This window comes from Rhinolophus hipposideros (genome assembly GCF_964194185.1).
Source record: "Rhinolophus hipposideros genome assembly, chromosome: 15".
Classification (NCBI taxonomy): Eukaryota; Metazoa; Chordata; class Mammalia; order Chiroptera; family Rhinolophidae; genus Rhinolophus; species Rhinolophus hipposideros.
Window position 1 is genome coordinate 55852655 of NC_138061.1, and position 18160 is coordinate 55870814.

At 51.6% G+C, this 18160-nt stretch overlaps 1 protein-coding gene across 1 annotated transcript in view; it reads right to left on the minus strand.

The window, feature by feature from the left end:
* Positions 1-18160, minus strand: part of ZCCHC24 (zinc finger CCHC-type containing 24) — a 60553-nt gene continuing 42393 nt past the window's right edge. Inside the window, exons 3-4 of the mRNA XM_081074874.1 lie at positions 11984-12148; positions 1-4172 (exon numbers count right to left, since the gene is read on the minus strand). Of these exons, the coding sequence (XP_080931000.1) occupies positions 4059-4172; positions 11984-12148 (279 nt within the window). The 3' untranslated portion in view covers positions 1-4058. The remainder of the gene's footprint in view (positions 4173-11983; positions 12149-18160) is intronic.

Consider the following 18160-nt stretch of genomic DNA (forward strand, 5'->3'; position numbering starts at 1 on the left):
AAAGTCCTTTTAATACAGCATGAAAAGGCTATATTTCTATAGGCAAGCCGTATACAGATTCTCCAGGAATAAGGCACACAACGGAATGCCATCCCGAGGGCAGCCCTTCGAAGAGGTCAGGAGACTTCTCATGCACCCTCCGAGCTGGGCCCACGGGTTCTGTTTGTCTTTTTAGCTGGACACACATGTATTAACAGGCATAGACACGAAAAGGGTCACCCCACGGGAGTGGAGGATGTCAAACAGTGAGGTTGGCAGCAGATAGCAAGGAGCCTGCTGCCACCAGCCCCCAGAGGACAGCTCGGCCATCTCCCTGAAGGCTGGAACACCTCCCACACTTTGGGGTTAGTTGTTGCACTGGGCTACAATGTAGTGATGTTGGGTTAAATATTCACTTAGTGTAGATTCAAGTCTATTAGATGTTGGAGGGCAGGTGAAGGCTCTGGTTGACAAAGCCAAGTTCAAAGAGCTTGGAGCCCTGGAGGCATGGCTCAGATGGCAAAGACCAAGAGGGGCATGGAGAAGTCCTGCCGCTTCTCTTCCCTCCCTGGGCCCTGCTGATGGGGACCCTTCACCAGGCCAAGGTGGCCAGCCCTGGAGCTGGCTGACCATGGAGGGCCTAGTTAGTCACATGCCCCTTCTTCCCTCTGCCCACTCCCTGCCCCCCTACAAAATTAATAACTATAATAACAAGATAATAATAAGAAGGTGCGAGAAAATGGATTACAATGCTGTGTTTGTTATTCTCAGCTGAAGAGGCTCAAAGGGGTCACCATTCCCTTTTTCGCTATGTATCTAGTAATAGCTTCCCTTTAAAAAGGCAATACTTTCCAAAATACACATATGTATAAATACAGGACAGAAACATATTAATAAGTCTAAGCATTTGAATAATATGCTGGCTACTTAATACTGATATTTTCATCCAAGGAAAACAACACAGAATAACAACAATATGGCTTAAAGAACTGCAAAGGTTTTTTTTCCTCATCAGAATTATGTACCAACTTCATATAATATTCTATGTAGACAATATTTCCTTCTTAATGTAGTTCAGTTGCATACTTTTTACAGACCCAAAGTATAGTAAAAAAAAATCAAACCAAAAAAAAAAAAAATTAACCGCAAAAGAGAAAAGTTCTCACCATAAATATTTTCTTGCAGCTCAACAGAAGGTTTGCAAAATACTTCCAGAAATCTCCGTTTGATATTCTATTGTCCTCCTGAAGGCTCTGAAGTTTTGAAAATGCCTCTTTTGTTTTTTTAATCTCAAAAATCAAACAATTATATTTTTCTTTTCTTTTTCTTTTTCTTAAAAAAAGGCCCTCAAATATATACAGACAAAAATTACTGTGAAGATTTTTTGGGAGAAGGTAACAAATTCAGTGTTGTGAGAAAAATTGGTAACCACGCAGAAATTTTAACACCTATGATTTTTTTTTTCAAAATACACAAATAGCATTTTTCTTTAAAAAAAAAAAAAGGAATCCTGTGTCAAGTATAACTCAAAATAAATACAACTTCACAAGTAGAACTATTGAATACTTCATATGGGGTAAACACTGATATCTCCCAGCTAGATCACTAGACCTACTAACTGCAAGCGATTGTCCCTTTTGAACGTACTAAAACCACACACTTTCTTGTCCCCTGGGCTCCCAAGCCCTCTGAGCACTTAATTCTCACAGCACCCGGCCTGCACAGTAGTGGCTTTTGCTGACCTCAGAGAGCTCCCAAATTCAGCCAGAACTATGCAGAGGGGCTGCCTCCGACAGCGGGCCCAGCCCCCACGGTGGCCAGATGGCAGGAGCAATGGCTGCCAGCTGGATAAGCCCATTGAAAAGGTCACTTTGGGATGACAGCCCATCCCGTTGGCCCGTGGAAGGCCCTGGCCTCTGGCAGTCTGGAGTCCAAGTTCTTTTTAGGGTGTGGGTTTCCCCCACCATTGCAGCATAGTTGGCAGGCCCAAGGCATTCTGGAGCCAACATCCCCCTGTGGGGCCAGGTCCCTGGACGGGTTGGGGCCTAGTCCTGGCAGCAGAGAGCACACTGCCCACCACTGTGACTATTATCATCAGCAGTGCACTAGAATGACTGACAGCTTCTCCTTGGGGACAGAGAGCCTTGGGCCAGGGCGACTCCAGCTCCTCTTGACACCCTGGAGAAGGCAGGGAACAGCTGGGCAGGGACTCCTCAGTGGCATTTCCAATGGGTGGGGAGGGTGTTCACAGTCATTTGCCAGGCATTGCCCCTGCGGGGGAGGCAGCTTTCAGGCTCAGGGTGGAACAAATACCCTCTTTTTAAGTGTCAGATGGCACAGCCCCCCCCCCCCAATCTATCTGCAGCCCCCTGGCTGCAAATACACTCACTCCATCTCCTCAACTCGCACCCTGGACCCCTGGTTAACACTTTACTGTAACTCCTCAGTTGTACAAATCATTTTCATTTGAAAACAAAAGGCGATTAGGCACCAGGTGGGTGCCCTTGAGCCGTGGTAAACACTGAATTTCAGGCCCATTTCATGGTCTGATTTTTTTTTTTTCCCACAGAGGCATAATGTTGGGGCAAAATCAAGTGACCCAGTCCTGACAATTGGTTCTCTCCCTGTCCCTGGGAGAAAGGAAGGATGATATGACAATAAAAAGAGGACTTCTCACTGGGGAGCAGGGAGAGGAGCATGATCCCTCCTGCATGCCAGGGCAGTGTCTCCCTGACCAACGTGATGAGCCAAGAGGCCTCCCTGCTCTCTCGGGAGGTAGGAAATCATTGTCCCAGGTTTACAGACGAGAGGTTCTGCAGCTTGTTGCTGGGTTGCCCCATGTGAGGTGGAGGGGGATTCTTCTCCTTCATTTTTGCAGGGGTGGGGGACCACAGGCAGAGCTGGGTCTGCAGGGCGTGACAGGGGAGGACTGGCATCCCTCAGCTTGATGTCTTAAGTGACCAACTGATGGGTGGTGTAAAGTACGGGACCTGATGAAATTCTTCCCATGCAGCCCTCTGCTCCAGGAGATGGCATTCAGCCAGGCTAAATTCCAGCACATCAGAACTGAAATGGGCCTCTCTGCTCTCTAGTGTCACTCTCTCACTCAACTAGTGGGGAAACTGAGGCCGGGAGGTGAGAAATTCTTCCCAAGCTCCATAGTGCATCAGCGGCAGGGCAAGCATATGAGTCTAGGTCTCAGACAGCCACACCCGTGTCCTTCCTGCCAGAGTGGCTTCCACACTCAGCCCTCCAACCTCGACTGAGGATGGACACCCCGTGTGGGTGGGAGGTGAAGGAGAAAGGAAGGGAATGAGGCTGACACAATCCAAGCAAGTGGGGAAAGTGTGTGGTGGGGGCGAAGGGGGCAATGCCTGATGTGCTCTCGCTCACACCTTGGGACACTGTTCAACATTCATTGCTTCTCCATCCCTGACCTCAGGTCTATGGGTGGTGGGTGCAGCACCCAGGTGCAATGCCAGTCATGTCAGAGGCAGGCAGGTTTGGGGCTCGAAGTGGGCAGGGGCCACTGGCCAGCAGCTGCTAGAAACGGCGTCAGCTCACCGTGATTGCTGACTTAAAAAGGACAAAAATAGGGCTTTCTGAGAGTGGCTTTGCACATGGGGCAAACAGGAAGGATCTGGGTAGGAGAAGGTGGCCTGGCTAGTCTTGGGGAGACGGTCCCCTGCAGGCTTTGGGATTCACAGTAAATTTAGTGCACTTGTGGCCAATACAAGGCTGCTCACCTGGAAGGGTATCTCAGAGGAGGAGAGCCTGCAGGGGACGCCAAGGGCTTTGTGGAATTCTGTGCATGGATCTCTGCTCAGCCCCGGCCCTTCCACACAGACCCCAGGCCCACCTGTAGAGAGTCCCAGAGACCTGGCCTTCTGTGGGGCAGCTACGTCAGGAACACCATTTCAACACACATGAGATAAGAACCAAAGCCCCCCCAGGCCCACACCCGCAGGCCTTCGAGAACTCCCCCACACGCAGAGACACGCAGCAACACGGAGGAACACAGGGGAGGTGGCGTCTCCTCTGGCTGGCAGGAGGGTGGTGGGCAGGGCAGTGCGGTCCGGTCATTGCACTCGGCGGCAGTAGTAACCCAGCACCTTGCACTTCTCACACAGGTGCTGGGGGTGCTCCTTGCTCTGGTCGGACACATCCAGGCCATCGGGCTTCTCCAGGGGTCTCTGCAGAGAGGAAGGAGGATGAGGGCCCAGTGGGGGAGGGCAAGGGGCAGCGAGAAAGACAGAAACACAGAGTGAAGGAGGAAGAGAGAGGCAGAGAGAGACAGGCAGGAGGAGTGAGAGGGACACACAGGGAGGGCCCGGAGAGAGTGCGTTGCAGTCACAGAGGTTGTTTTATGAGGCACCAGGGCCCTTCCTGCCTCTCGCTGTCCCGGAGGCACAAGCGGAGGTTTTGGACTGGGGCCAGGGCTGTAGGATGTGGTCCTGTACCCACGGCCCGGACCTGGCTGCCTCTGCTCGCCCCCAGGACTCTCTGAGCAGCCACCACCTGAAGCTCACAAAAGCCCGGGACAAAAGCAGGAGAGGTGCATAGGTATTACCCAGACAAGGAAACCAAGGCCCAGGACAAGCCTACACCTTCTGACACCCAGCACCCAGTGCTTCTTCCCTGGCTACTGTCACCCCCCACGCTTGCTATGTGGTCTCAGGATTCAAGGAGAATTTAACTTGGACATGGTCACAGCGCTTCAGGCTTGGGGGAAGCAAGCCATCAGTTACGTGAGGGGTCGGCAGACAGTGTTCTGATTCCCCCTCATCCCAGGGCCAGGCTATATGAGTGGAACCTCACTGTTTCCTAACAGTGAAACTGAGGCCCAGAGCAGGAAGGAGACTTGCAAAACCCATGATGCTGCTCAGTCACTGTGCGACCTCAGAGAGCCTCAGTTTCCACATCTGTGAAGTGGGCCGTCATCACACCTTGTTTGCAGCGCATTGGTAGGATTCGGATGTCTAGATATTTGTAAACTGAGCAATGTTGGGCACATATGAGCACATTTCTGTTACAAGGAAAGCTTTCCTGCTCCCTTTTTCCCCCCTCCCTTCCTGGCTCTCAAAAGCCAGCAAAATCTTGTCTCCCTGGAAAATTTATGGATGCTATTAGGCATACTTCTTTGGCACAGCCCCAGCACAGGACCCCTGCCTGCAGAAGGGTCCCCTGCACGGACTGGGGGTGGGGGACTCAGAGGAAGCTGGTCAGGGCCAGCTGGCAGACACATGCTGAGGAGAGGGGGCAAGAGCTGCAGGCTGGTGTGGGGCAGGGAGCCGTGGTGCCAGTGACCATGACCCAGGATGGTCCTGGAAGAAAGCTGAGGCTGAGCGCTGCCCCCCTGGCTAGACTGCAAGGTGCTCAAAAGTAGCATCCTGGCATTTCTGCCCCATGACAGGGTGCCTGAACCCAGGGTGACACTCAGAGAACTTTGGGGGTATAGGAGATGAGCACAGGGCCTGTGGAAGGCAGGGTTTTGAGCCAGGGGTCATAAAGCCCATCCCTGTGCTTCCAGGCACAAAGGCACAAAGGGATGGACTAGACAAAGAACAGGAGCCTTGCGTTGCCCAAGGGGCTTGCAGATGGCCCCTGTTCCTGGCTGGGGCGCAGGAGACAGTCTGCTTGGCTCCATGTCAGACCTGGACTGGAACACCACCTCTGCTACCTAAGTAACCTTGGGTAAGCCACCTGACCTTTGACCCTCCATTTCCCCATCTGTAAAAGGGTATATTGATAACCCTTTCTCATGAGATTGCTGTTCCAACTCAATGAAGATCACGAATAGAAAAAGCATAGCACACAGAAACTGTTAATTAGTATTAGAATTAATGGAAGGGGGACACCAACTGTAGAGGGAGACTGAAGGTTGAAGCCCGGATCCCAAGCTGGAAGGCCTTGGAAGGTCACATGCTCTGCTCTCCCAGACAGCTTCATGGGCACCTACAACCTCCCTGGGCAGGGCCTGTAAGCCCGCAGGGTGGGGGGCTCCCTGCAGTTCAGCTGAGCTTGCTGGCTCAGCTCATTGTCTGAGCTGTAAGAAGGGCTTCCCTATCTCGAGCTGACATCGGGGTCCCTGTACCCTCATCCTAGTGATTCCTGCCACACAGGGGCCACATAGACTCTCAGCTCGGCACCCACAGCTTGGTTTCCATTCCTCTCCCCGACTCTTCATGCTGGTCAGGGACCCTGAGCTGGTCTTCCAGATGGGACCAGAGAGGCCAGAGTAAGCAGCCCTGACACCCACTTGCTCCTCATGGTTTACACTTTGCAAAGTGCTGCCACATAGATCACACCACCTAATCTCACACCCTTCGTGTATGTGTGTATATGTGTGTGTGCATAATATTCCTGAGGCTCCAAGACATTAAGGGTCTTGCCTAGGGGCCTGCAGCTTCATCTGAGGGCTGGGAGGCAAGACCTTTCTCTTCTAGAACCTCAACTTGCCCTTCTGTAACCCGGGTAGGAGGTTAATAACACTTGCTGTATGTGTGATAGAGAAGTAAATGAGATGATTCTTAAACCATAAAAAGCTCTGCAAGATTTATCATTGCTGTGTGACCCTTAGAAAGTCACCTAACCTCTCTGTGCTTCAATGTTCTCCTCTAATAAGCACACCTACTTAATAGGGTTGTTATGAAGAGTAAGTCAGTCACTACATGCAAAGTTGTTAGGACAGTGTCTGGACCTAAAAAGCAAGTGTTGGCAAGTTTTAATACTATATATTATTACTATTAGTATTATGTAGGGCTGGGGGCAGGCTGGGAGCAGGGGTACCAGCTAAGTCGCTGTGGGAATGGTCCTGCAATACCCTCTCCATCCACTCCTTGGCCTTGGACCCTATCAGTGCCTCTTCCCCACCCCCCCTGTGGGTCCTGGCTCAGCCCTGCCCACCCCTGGGTGGAGGAGCTGGGGGAAACTGTCAAGACTACTCAACTCACCTCCCCTCCCTTCCTTTCCTTTCCCTTCCCCTCCTTTCCCCTCTGTGGAGGGAAAACAAGCAGCAGCTGGGGTTGATCACCCCAGGGCCATCCCCACCCCTGCAGTGAGGCAAAGCCTATTAGTGTTTTCTTCTGGCTGGGGGCAGGGCCGGCAGGGGGGGCCTCAGCTGGAACCTGACGGGAAACAGATGTGGCAGGGGAGGGAGGAGAGGGGAAGTGGAGGGTTCTCAGGAGATGGCTGCCACAGAGGTCAGAGCTTAGGGGGAAGGAGAAATAAAGCAGCCCCTCTCCACCTGGGGGGTGGGGGACTCCAAGCCCCTCCTCTCAGCTCTTCAAAAGCTCCTGACACCACCCCCCTCAGCCCTCTGCCCAGTTTGCAGCCTCCCTGAGGGAGAAGGCCCCTGTGAGAGGCAACTGCGGGGCTGGTTGGTGGGAGCACTGGGTCCTAGGTTCCCTGGACACTGGCTGGCTGAGTGACCTTGCTCAAGTTCCATATCCTCTCTGGGCCTCAGTTGCCCTGCTGTACACAGTAAGTGCTAAGCAAAAAAGGGCTGAAACACTAGGAGCAGAAAAAGCAGAGCTCCATGCTTTTGGAAGAGCCTTCCAGATTAGGCCCGGAGATTCTGATCCTGAGTATGGAGATGGGGGAAGGGTGGTCAGGGAGGCTGCACTTGGACAGAGCTTGGCGGGATAGAGATGGGGAAGTAGGAGAGGCCATGGTGGTACAAGCCAGGAATGGGCCTGGCATCGAGGAAGGGGTGCTGGGGCTATATAGGGGCAGGGGCCTAGGAGGCTGGGGCCACTACAGGAAGTTGGGGCTCACCAGCCTCAGGTGGACGGGCCAGGCCTCTCTGCTTAAGTCCCAGAGGGTGTGACAGTCGTAAGCACTGAGCCTCCCAGACCTCCAGCACAGAGCCAAGCACCCATCCATCGGAGCCCCTGCAGGAACAGGTCCATTCCAGACTCCCCTGCTCAGACAGCCCCTGGGACTGCCCTCCCTGCTTCCATTCTCCCACCCAGGCTACTCATTGGCCCCATCCGGGCTCCACATTCCCTCCAGCCCCAAATTTGATCCTTCTTCATGAGTCTTAGGTTCTCTACTGACCTTGGGTAAGTCACTTACACCCCTTGCCTCAGTTTCTTCCTCTATCAAATGCGGAAACAATAGAGCTGACCTCATGGGGTGACTGAGAGGACGAAGGTATAAAGTACTCAGAGCAATGCCCAGCCACTGCTCACTGCTGTCATAATTTCCCCATTCCTGGCCTCTGGTCACTGAGATCCACCTGTGGCCCTTCTCCTCTCTCCTGCGCTGGGAGCATGGTGCTTTGGCCCAGGACATCGGGTTCATGGTGGCAGAGCGGGGACACACAGTGAGGCCTGCCTGCCTCAGGGGCAGCTTCCTGACACTTCAATAGACTGTGTCCACAGAGGCAAGTTCAATTCTCGGGCACCACTTCCACTTGGGGACCCTAGAGAGGCCATGTGGCTTCTCAGGACCCTGCTTTCCCTCCCTGTGAAATGGGGATGAACAGATCATACAATTGGAAGGCAAAGCACACATGACGGGTGTGCAGGGGCTCAGCAAACGGACCTGGAGGGTGACCACACCTGCGATTTGGGCCAGGATTTCTCTGAGTGCCAGTTGCTAACCCTGTCTGCTTGAATCCTCTCTTCAGTTAGAGAGGAAGCTCCTGGAAGGCCTGGCAGCCCCCTGACCTTCTTCCTTCAGTACCTGCACGACCTGGCACGACCTCTCAAAAAAGTGTGTCCAGTGAGGGGAGGAAGGAACCCTCTGAACAGCACTGGCCGTGTCCAAAGGCCCCTGGGAAAGCAGAGTTCAACCCAAACGGTGAGCGTGCTGACTGAGACATGGTGGGGAGGTATTTCTGGGCTGGGGTCCAGACCTTCTCAGGAATTGCCAGGAAGACTTCAGGACCCAGGATGCGTCTCCTTTAGACTGCCCACTCTGATCCCATCCCCCGGAAACGCTCCTAGAACACTATATCCCTGTCGTGCACCCTGTGCCCCACCACCTGTTGCGTCACCAGGCCTCTTTGCATTCAGGGCCTCGGTCTCCCCCTCAGTGCCATTCAGGTGTGGGCCTGACCTTCATCCGTTGGGCCATTATGGCCAGTTTTCAGTCTGTCTGCTCGCGGGGACAGTACGGGTTGTGGGAACCATGAAAACTATTGGTGGTGGGGTGTGGGGCTAGAGAGCCTGCTAACAGAGGGAGTGGAGGCCGGCGCAAGGGTCATACAATCAGAGAATGTTTCAACCACATGCGTCCTCTCCTCACGGAGTGTTACCAGTCGCTTCTAGGAGAGAGACCAAATCCTCTGCCAAGACCTCGAACCGCCAGCTGGATGGATAGAGCTGGCCCCTCACACTGCACTCTGCTTCACTCCTTAGCTCCTCCCAAGCTCTGTGCCCACGCTGTCCCCTACTTTGCATGTGCTGTTCCCTCACCAACAGTGCCCCTCTCCTCTCTGCCACTCCCACCCAGCCCCCTTTGTCTATGACCCTCCACGCCCCATCAGGGCTCAGCCTGACATCACTGCCTCCCTCCCACCCCTCTGCCTCCCTTTCCCTCAGGCCTCCTGTGGCCCCTGCTGCTGCCCTTCTTCTTGGTGACTCAGCTTACACAGGGGACTCCTCAGTGCCTCGACTACCTCGTCAAGTGATCTCCTCTCCTTCCACCCCCTGGGCCAGCTCCTGGACTCGGCGCTCTTCAGAAACCCCTCTCTGTCCAGCTCACTGGCTCCCCGACCTCCATCCAGTGCTGGCCCCACCTGTCCATCAGGGCCCCTCTGGCTTCCCTTTCTGCCATCTAAGCTGTCACCTCAGGATCATGCATTACCACACGTCTCCAAATATGCCCAATGCTTCCACCTTCTTCCCTCTGAAACACTCTCCCGGTAAACCTCTGTCCCCTAACCCCATTCCCTGTCTCCTGCCCACAACTGCCCAGTGAACTCCAATGGAGCGAGTCCCAGAACTGGGCTGATGGCTTTGGGTACAGTTAGGATTCAAACCTCCCCTGGGGATGCTGCTTGGTAGTCGCAAGCTTCCTCTGGTAGGCCCGCTTCCTTGCTGGCTTGCTCACTCGTCCTTCCTCAGGCGTGCCACTCTGCCTTCATCCTCGCTCTTAGCTGAAAACCTCATGTCCCATTTCACTGAGAAAACAAGCTTTCTTCGGCACGACATTCCTCTTCTCTGCACCATCAAACCCACCAACCTCCCTAATTACCCCTACCTCTCTCCCTCCTGTGCCGATGATAAGGTGTCCCTCTTGTCCTTGTATCATCAGCCTTTTGTTTTCTTCCGTATCATTCTCATTTGCCTGTACTATGAGTGTTCCAGGCTCTCCCATCTCCATAACTCCCATCCCAATGGCCCCTTCTTGACTCCAGCTACTGTCCCATTTCTCTGCTTCTCTCCACAGTTGAGAGAGTGGACAAAGAAGGGATTCCCTCTGCATGCTTGCCCGAGAAGCCACCTCCATCCTGGCTCCACACACACGACCCTGCCAACAGGTCTGCTGTGAATTGCCATCTCCATTCTGCCTGCATGGTATTGGCTTGAGTGGTTCAAACTTTGGTTATAGTTCAGCAAATTCTCAGGTAAAAGGCATGCCCCATGAAGCCTAAGGACCACCTCCTCATGGCCACTTTTTCACGGTCATTGTACCTGACATCTTAGCACGGACCACCACCTGTCCCCTTAAACAGTGCTCCTCCTGACCTCCAGGTCTCCATGCTCCCGGTTCTCCTTCTCCCTGCTGGGCCCTTCTCCTCCATCTGACCCCCAAAAGCTGGGATCACAACACGTGGCCTGTGGAATCCTTTCTCTGCGCTGCCCACATTCTACAGGAAATCTCATCCAGTCCCTAAATACCTTTAGGTCAATGGTACTGAGTTGTGGAGGAGCCATTGTGACTTCTCATCTGAGCTCCATCCAACGACCTTGACGTCTCGACTTGGATTTTCAGAAACATCTCAAGTATGACCTGTATCAGAGAACTCTGGCTTTTACCTAGGGCATCTATGTCCTATCCCGCCCTGCCCCCAGCCCAGGCTGCCCACCTCAGTAATGACCACCTCCACCCACTCTGGTGCTCAAGCCCAAAGTGTAATTGTTCTGAATTCCTGTGTCTCCCTCACCTTCCACATCCAATCTGGTGACACTTTGTGTTGAACCCAGGTCCAGAGCCAGCTCCTTAGTTCAGACTTCTTCCAGCTCACACCAGACAATGGCCACAATTTTCCCCCTTTCAATCTCCTAGCCCCGCTTCCTGCTCCCTAATCTCTATACACAGCCAGAGTAGTCGTCTCAAAATGAAGAAGAAAGCCGTGTTGTTCAGGGATTTCCCCTCATGGCTCCCAAAGCTCCGTTGAGTGCCCGTTCAGCTCCCCGACCCTTTCCTCTCGTTCCATCCTCCTGCTCTTTCACTGAGCACCCCAAGTCCTAACAGCCTCAGGGCATTTGCACCTGCTGTCCCCTCCCTCTTCTTAGGATGCCTGCCCCCACTTGTGACTTCCTCCCCATCTACAGGTCCCAATAAATGTCACCTCCTCCTTGCAGCCTGCAATGAGGAACACCACCAGGGCAGGCTCATGGGTACCTTGGCCACCAGCCCTCTGCACTGTGCCTGACACACAGTAGCTGTTCCGATTATACATGAGTCAACTGGATGAATAAATAAACGAAATGCACATTTTCTACTGCATCCTATTGCCCTCACATCCGTTTGTCTCACTACAGCACCCCAGTGCATTAGTTTCAAAATTAATTTGGGGTCTGCAGTCTCAGGGTCTAGGTACAGCTGCCCCTTTATCCTCCTTCCCATTCTGGGGCAACGGGCACTCTCTCACCCCCATTTCAGAAGAGACAAGGAAAGAAAGGGCTAGTTAGGAGGGATCTGGCCTCATCCTTGTCGTAAGAAGGAGTAAACTGAGGCCTAATGGGACAAAGCCACCCTCTGTGGCCCTTCGGAGAACACCCACCCCCACAGTGCTTCCCTGCCTGCCTGCCCAGCCCCACCAGCTCACCTGCTTGTGTGGGTACACATTGATGTGGCACTTGATGCATTCCTGCCCCATGTTGGCCCAGGAGTTCCCGCTCATCCATTTTCTCTTGCACTTGGGACACTTGTACTCACCAAAGCAGCGCTTTTTGCCCTGGTACGGGGTCAGACCCTCTCCTTTGGGTCGTGCCTAGAGAATAGGAAGCAAACACAGAGGATTAGGGTCCACCAGGCCAAAATACTGGCCCCACAGGGGCCCCACGGTCTCCCTCCTCAGCCTTCATAACCTATGTCCCCAATCCAGAGAACACCAGGGTCACTCCAGAGCGCACATGGGAATCCAAGGCTAGGAGACCCACACGGGGAACAGAGAAAAGAGGAGGTGGAGGGAGTGCTCATCTTTTTTAGATTTAAGGGAGCAAATTACTTGATGGTGGCTAGGAATTACTTCTTTAACTCAGACATTATAAAGAGGCGGCTGGTGGTCGCACGGACCTACACACAGGTGCTCTTTGGTCCACATGGTGGTATGGGTTAAATGGTTATTGAAAAGGCAACACAGGTACTGTACAACCTGGTACGTATGCAGTAAAAGTGGTCCCCCCTCACCCCTGCTCCCAGCCACCCGCTCCCCTACCTGGAGGTAATCTTAAATTCCTTTATGTACACCAGCCCTAAGATGGGCTCTGTATTTACAAACGTACGCAACACATACATATACACATGCATTCTTTCTTTTCCCTCACTCATATGGGAACAGATTATACATTTGGTTATACATCTTTCTTTTTTTAACTTAATAATGTATCTTCGACATACAAGTACTATTATTATAAGACATAGAAAACATCCTTTTCCCACATCAGTACAAACAGAGCTACTGTAATCTTTTCATAGTTCACAGTATTGACAACCATGCAAGTTCCGGTGTCTGCCAGTCACTGTTACAGAGGATCTGGGTGGTTTCCACTATTGCAAATAATGCTCCAATAGCTGTGTGTGTGTGTGTGTGTGTATGTGTGTGTTTGCACGTGTGAGAGTACATTTGTGGAATAAATTCCTAGAAATGAAATTGGTACGTGCACTTTTAATTTTTAAAGATATTGACAAATTGCCACAGCCCTTCCCCCCACGGTAGGTATACCAACTTAACACCCCATAGCCTCACCAAGTTTTCATCATTGCCCATCTAAGAGGTGGAAAATTCTCACAGTAGCTTTGACTTATATGCCTGTTAGTATGAGCAAGAAAGAAGTTTCCTGTGCATTTAAGAACCATATGTGTTTCCTTTATGAACTGTTAGTTCAAATCCTTTGTGATTTTTTTTTTCCGGCTGGGGTTTCGTATTTTTCTTGTTGATTTATAACTGTACTTTATATATTAAAGAAACTAGCTGTCTCCGACATGGTGTTTTTAAAAATAGATTTATTGAAATGTGATTCTACATTTCACCCAGTTAAAGTGTACAATTCAATGGTTTTTATTATATTCAGTTATACAACCATCATCACTACAATCTAATTTTAGAACATTTTTATCACCTCCCAAAAGAAACCCTGTACCCATCGACAGTCATTCCTTATCCTACCTCCCACGTCCTCACCCCACTCAGGCCTAGGCAACCACTAGTCTACTCTCTATCGCTATAGATTTCCCTATTCAAGGTATTTCACGTAAGTGGAATAGTGCAATAATTGTCTTTTTGTGTCTTACTTCTTTCACTTAGTGTAATGTTTTTAAGGTTCATTCATATTGTAGCACGTATCAGTACTTCGTTTTTGTTGCTGAAAAATATTCCAGTCCATTTTGTATTGACATGCCAAGTTTCATGTAAATTTATCAGATGGTAACCATTTTAGTTGTTTCTAATGTTTGGCTCTTAGGAATAACGCTGCCTTCAGCATTCATGTACAAGCTGCATAGTGTTTCATAAAGTTGAATTAGCCACACTAACTAAAAATGGGAGATTTCACATAGAAATAGGACAACACTGGTCCAGAACTCTTGGCGTCTATCAGCTGGGGTCGCGAAGTAGCTGCTCTACCAGACCGACTGCATATGCGTTCTGCACGTCACCTCTGTTCCAAACAGCTGCTCCCTGCATTGGTGTCTCCTACGTGGCATGCTTTGAGTTTGAGACAGGCTTAAACCCAGTTCTACACCATGATTATTCAGTGGTGGTCCCCAGATGGGCCTTAGCAGCGTTCCCGAGAGGCTTGTTACAAACGCAGAGTTGCAGACACCCCTTAGATCCACTGACTCGGAATCTGCATTTCACCAAGAGGCCCAGGGGAGTCATATGCCATTAAGTTTAAGAAGCACTGGGCTATGACATGATCTATTTCCATAGTAATGTTTCCCTGGGTAATTGTCCATTTATGAAATCGTGCATAAAGTTAACAGCACAGACGATGGAGCTAAATCCTAGTTCCGTGATCTTGAGCAAGTTACTTTACAAGGATAATGATAAGAAAAAAAAATACAAAAACTACCGTATAAGATTGTTCTGAGGATTAAATGACAAAATACCTATAAAACACTGAGAACAGTGCCTGGCGCATAAAAAGCAAAATGGGAGTATTGGTTATTATTATTATTTACTAATCTAGAACAATAGTGGTATATCAAAGAATAATTTCTTCCTTCAGTAATCATCCCAGGAACTATTACCACCACTTGGTGACAGCCTACTAGAATTTCAGGCAAAACACTAAAAAGGGACATAGATGCTGAATCTCTAAATCTAAACTTAGACAGTGACAGTAACACTGCCCTGATCTTTTGGGCCTGCTGCCTAATGTCTTCTGGATCCTTATGGGCCTTCCTGGCAGCTGTGATATCCCAGGGAGGGTCAGTCTGAGTCCGGAGGCAGGCTGGCTCTTATCACTGGTCAGGTCTGTGAGAGGCTGGTTATGCCCAGGGGACCACTCAGCGTGCAGTCAGGGCCTGGGGTCCGGTCAATTTGCAGTAGAGGAGGCAGCACATGCCTCTGCAGGCCCTGTGAGCTCTGCTGTTGTCTAGTGGGCATGCAATTAGTAACCCCTTATGGTACCATCTTTTCTACCTGGGGCCTGGTACTCCACCTTCTAAGCAACCAGCTTCCACTGTCTTCCTTTCCCAGTAATCCTGAAAGTACTAAACAAACTCATTCTAGTGTGTTCCCATTCATAAAGGTATTTACATTTTAAAGGGGGATGAAGGATAGGTGGGGTGCCTCACTAATGGTAGGATTTGAGACTCCTTGATTGAAGAGGGACATTTAGGGGCCACCACCAGCCAGGTCCACTCTGGGACCTGGCTCTGCAGGCTTCTTAGTCCAGAGACTGATAGGACCTGGCACCCGGCCCCATGCAGCTGGGGCAAAGGGCAGGGGTCAGGGCATCCCAGGGACACTGAGCAGATTGAAGGGTGAGGACTGACAATTTGCTTCCCAAAGCATCTCTGCTTCAGAAACGAGCAGGAAAGAAACCCCCACAAATGTAGAAGATTCAGAGTGTGCAGCACAGGGAGAAATGGGAAGAGGAGAGGAGAGCGAGGGCATGAGGCGGAAGACATCACCACCCCGTGTAACTAGAAAACCAGCACTTGTGGAATCATCCGCCAGGGACTGTGAGCTGCTGGGCAGGGTGCACACAGTTCCCACACTGCTGTCAGGCCAGCACTGGGAGGCCTCGGCTCTCTGACACCCACAGCACAGGATGTGGCTCAGATCAGAGCCAGACGCCCGTGATCTCATGCGGCCTCTGCCTGTGACCGTCTGGGGAAACCTCAGCAAGCCACTCAACCTCTCTGTGCCTCGCCTTCCTCCCATGGAAAACCGAGATGACGAGGAAGGGCCTGTGCCCCTGAGCTGTTGGAAGGATGATCTGTGTTCATGCACACGAAGGTCTTAGCTCGGTGGTTGGACATTCCAAGTGCTCAGTCATCATTAGCGACGCCAGGGCCTTTACTCTCCTGGGCCTTTCCAGGGAGAGGGAGCAGATGTGTTCTACGTGATGGGGAGGCTAGGGCAGAGACCAATGGGTGGAAACCCTAAGAGGAAAGTTCCAAAGACGGGAGGGAGGTCCCGGTCGAGGTGGGCTTGCTCTCCCTGGACTGTCGGGGAGGTGGCAAGCGAAAAAGGAACAGCATGAGGTGCCTGCACCTTCTGAAATTCTCAGGGAGGGAACAGGATAGAGGGAGGCTGTGGAAGCTGCAGATGCTGCTGGCGGAGGACAAAGGGAAGAGCGAAGAGAACAAACATTCACGAAGCATGGTCTGTGTGCTGGTTTTGTGCTCAGGGCTCCACTCACCTCCTCTCATAACCATGCATGGCAGGGAATATCATCAACTCTTTTACCAGAAGGTGAAACTGAGGCACAGGGAAAGAGCAGGACTTGCCAAAAAGTTTCCAGTGTGTAAGGAGCAGGAGGCTCGGCCCAGTGGGCTTTTCTACAAGGTTTTACACTTGGCTCACGTTTTCCATCACCCCCAAGTGTGTCGCCATCATGAGGCTGAGGCCTGTGTTCAGGGAGAAATCCCCAGGACCCCAGGGCCTCCAGCTCAGCCCAGCCCGGTGGCTTTGCTGTCCTGTGGGTTCGGAGGGGAGTCGTGGCCTGAAGGGCAGGGGTGAAGAGGCAGTACACGGAGGTAAGCAGCGCTTCCTGGAAGGACTCAGACCCAACATTGTTTATGCTGACAGACAAGGGCAGGGCTAAAGGGAGCAGGAATTTTTAATGGAACAAAGGCTTCTCTACCCCCCACACTTTCCCCCAGCCTCCTCCCAGAAAGGCACGGCCTCTTCTCATAAACTTCAGCGTAGAACAGACGGTGACTGCCCACAGCTCTGCTTGGGCCTCCGCCCACCCTGGCTGGGAATGATGCCAGGCCCAGCCAGGCTTTCCTGACCCAGGCCCCTGCCACGTACCCCTCTGGGGAATCACATCTGCCAGGAGCCCGGGGAAAGCACACTGGGACTCAGAAACCACTTCTGGTAGCACAGACAGGCTTCTGGGGACCAGAGAGGCAAGGGACTTGCTCAAGAACACATAGTAAATTGGAAACGGAGCTGAGAGGAGGGATTGGGTCCTCTGACTTCCAGAGCAGGGCTAGAATTGCCATGGAGAGAAGCTTGGGAAGTGGGATGTGGCAGCTGGTGTGGGGGTGGGAAGAAAGCCCTGTGCCAAGGAGCAGTGAGGGCAGAGCTGGGTGGGGAGTGGGAGGAGCCACCCAGGCAAGCCAGCGGCTTGGGAAGAGATGGAGATGATGCTGACACTAACTGGGCACTTCTTCAGAGTGGCTCACTGTTTTCTTTCCATCAACTCATGAGATTTCTGGTCGATGGCCAGGAGATGGTGAGCTCCCTATTACTGAGGGTAAGTAAGCAGAAGCTGGGTGAACAATGACCAGGGAGGTTGTCGAGAAGACTTTTGGCCTGGTCAGGCAGTGGGACCAGGTAACTCTGAGGGCACTTCCCATTCTGTAGCCTTCCCAACTCTTGTTGCTGGTAAATGCCGACCGGGCAGATGTGGCGGGGGAGGGGGGGCACTCTCAGATGCTGCTGGGTGACGGCTGAACAGCTATATTTCCTACTGTATTTCTATAGTACAACTTGGCATGAAGCTTTCAAACTTAAAAAATAAAGTCCATTCCTTCCCCCCAGCAAGTCTCTTTCTGGCGACTGTCCTAAAAACGATCAGAGATGTGGACCAAAGGGCTGTTCAAGGATGTTCATCACACTGTTTACGACAGTGAAAACCTGGAACAAGCTAAACATTCAACACTGATGCTCTAGTGACTTAAATGATGTTACACCCATTGGATAAATGACAACAGAGCCATTAAACTATTTATGAGGATTTCTTTTTTAAGGGTTTGGGAAGATGCTTTTAACGAAAGAAGGAAAAGTAATTGAATATAGATTGCTCCCAGAGAAAACCATAAAGAAGGAAAAATATGCAAGAAAAGGGCTGGCAGGAAATCAGCCAGAAGGGTTCAGAAGTTGCCTCCGGGAGACTGGATGCTCTGTTCTAATTAATGAGCTGTCTTTAATGAGTAGGTATGACTTGGATGGAGAAGATGATGATGGTTCATCCACCCACTCCCTGGCCTGCAGGCCTTGCCTCCCCACGAGGGGGCACCCTGTACCTTCCCACCAGTGATGGTGGCTCTGTCCATATTCTTCCCCAGCTTTGCCCCTGCGGGTGTGGACACTGGGGACTGG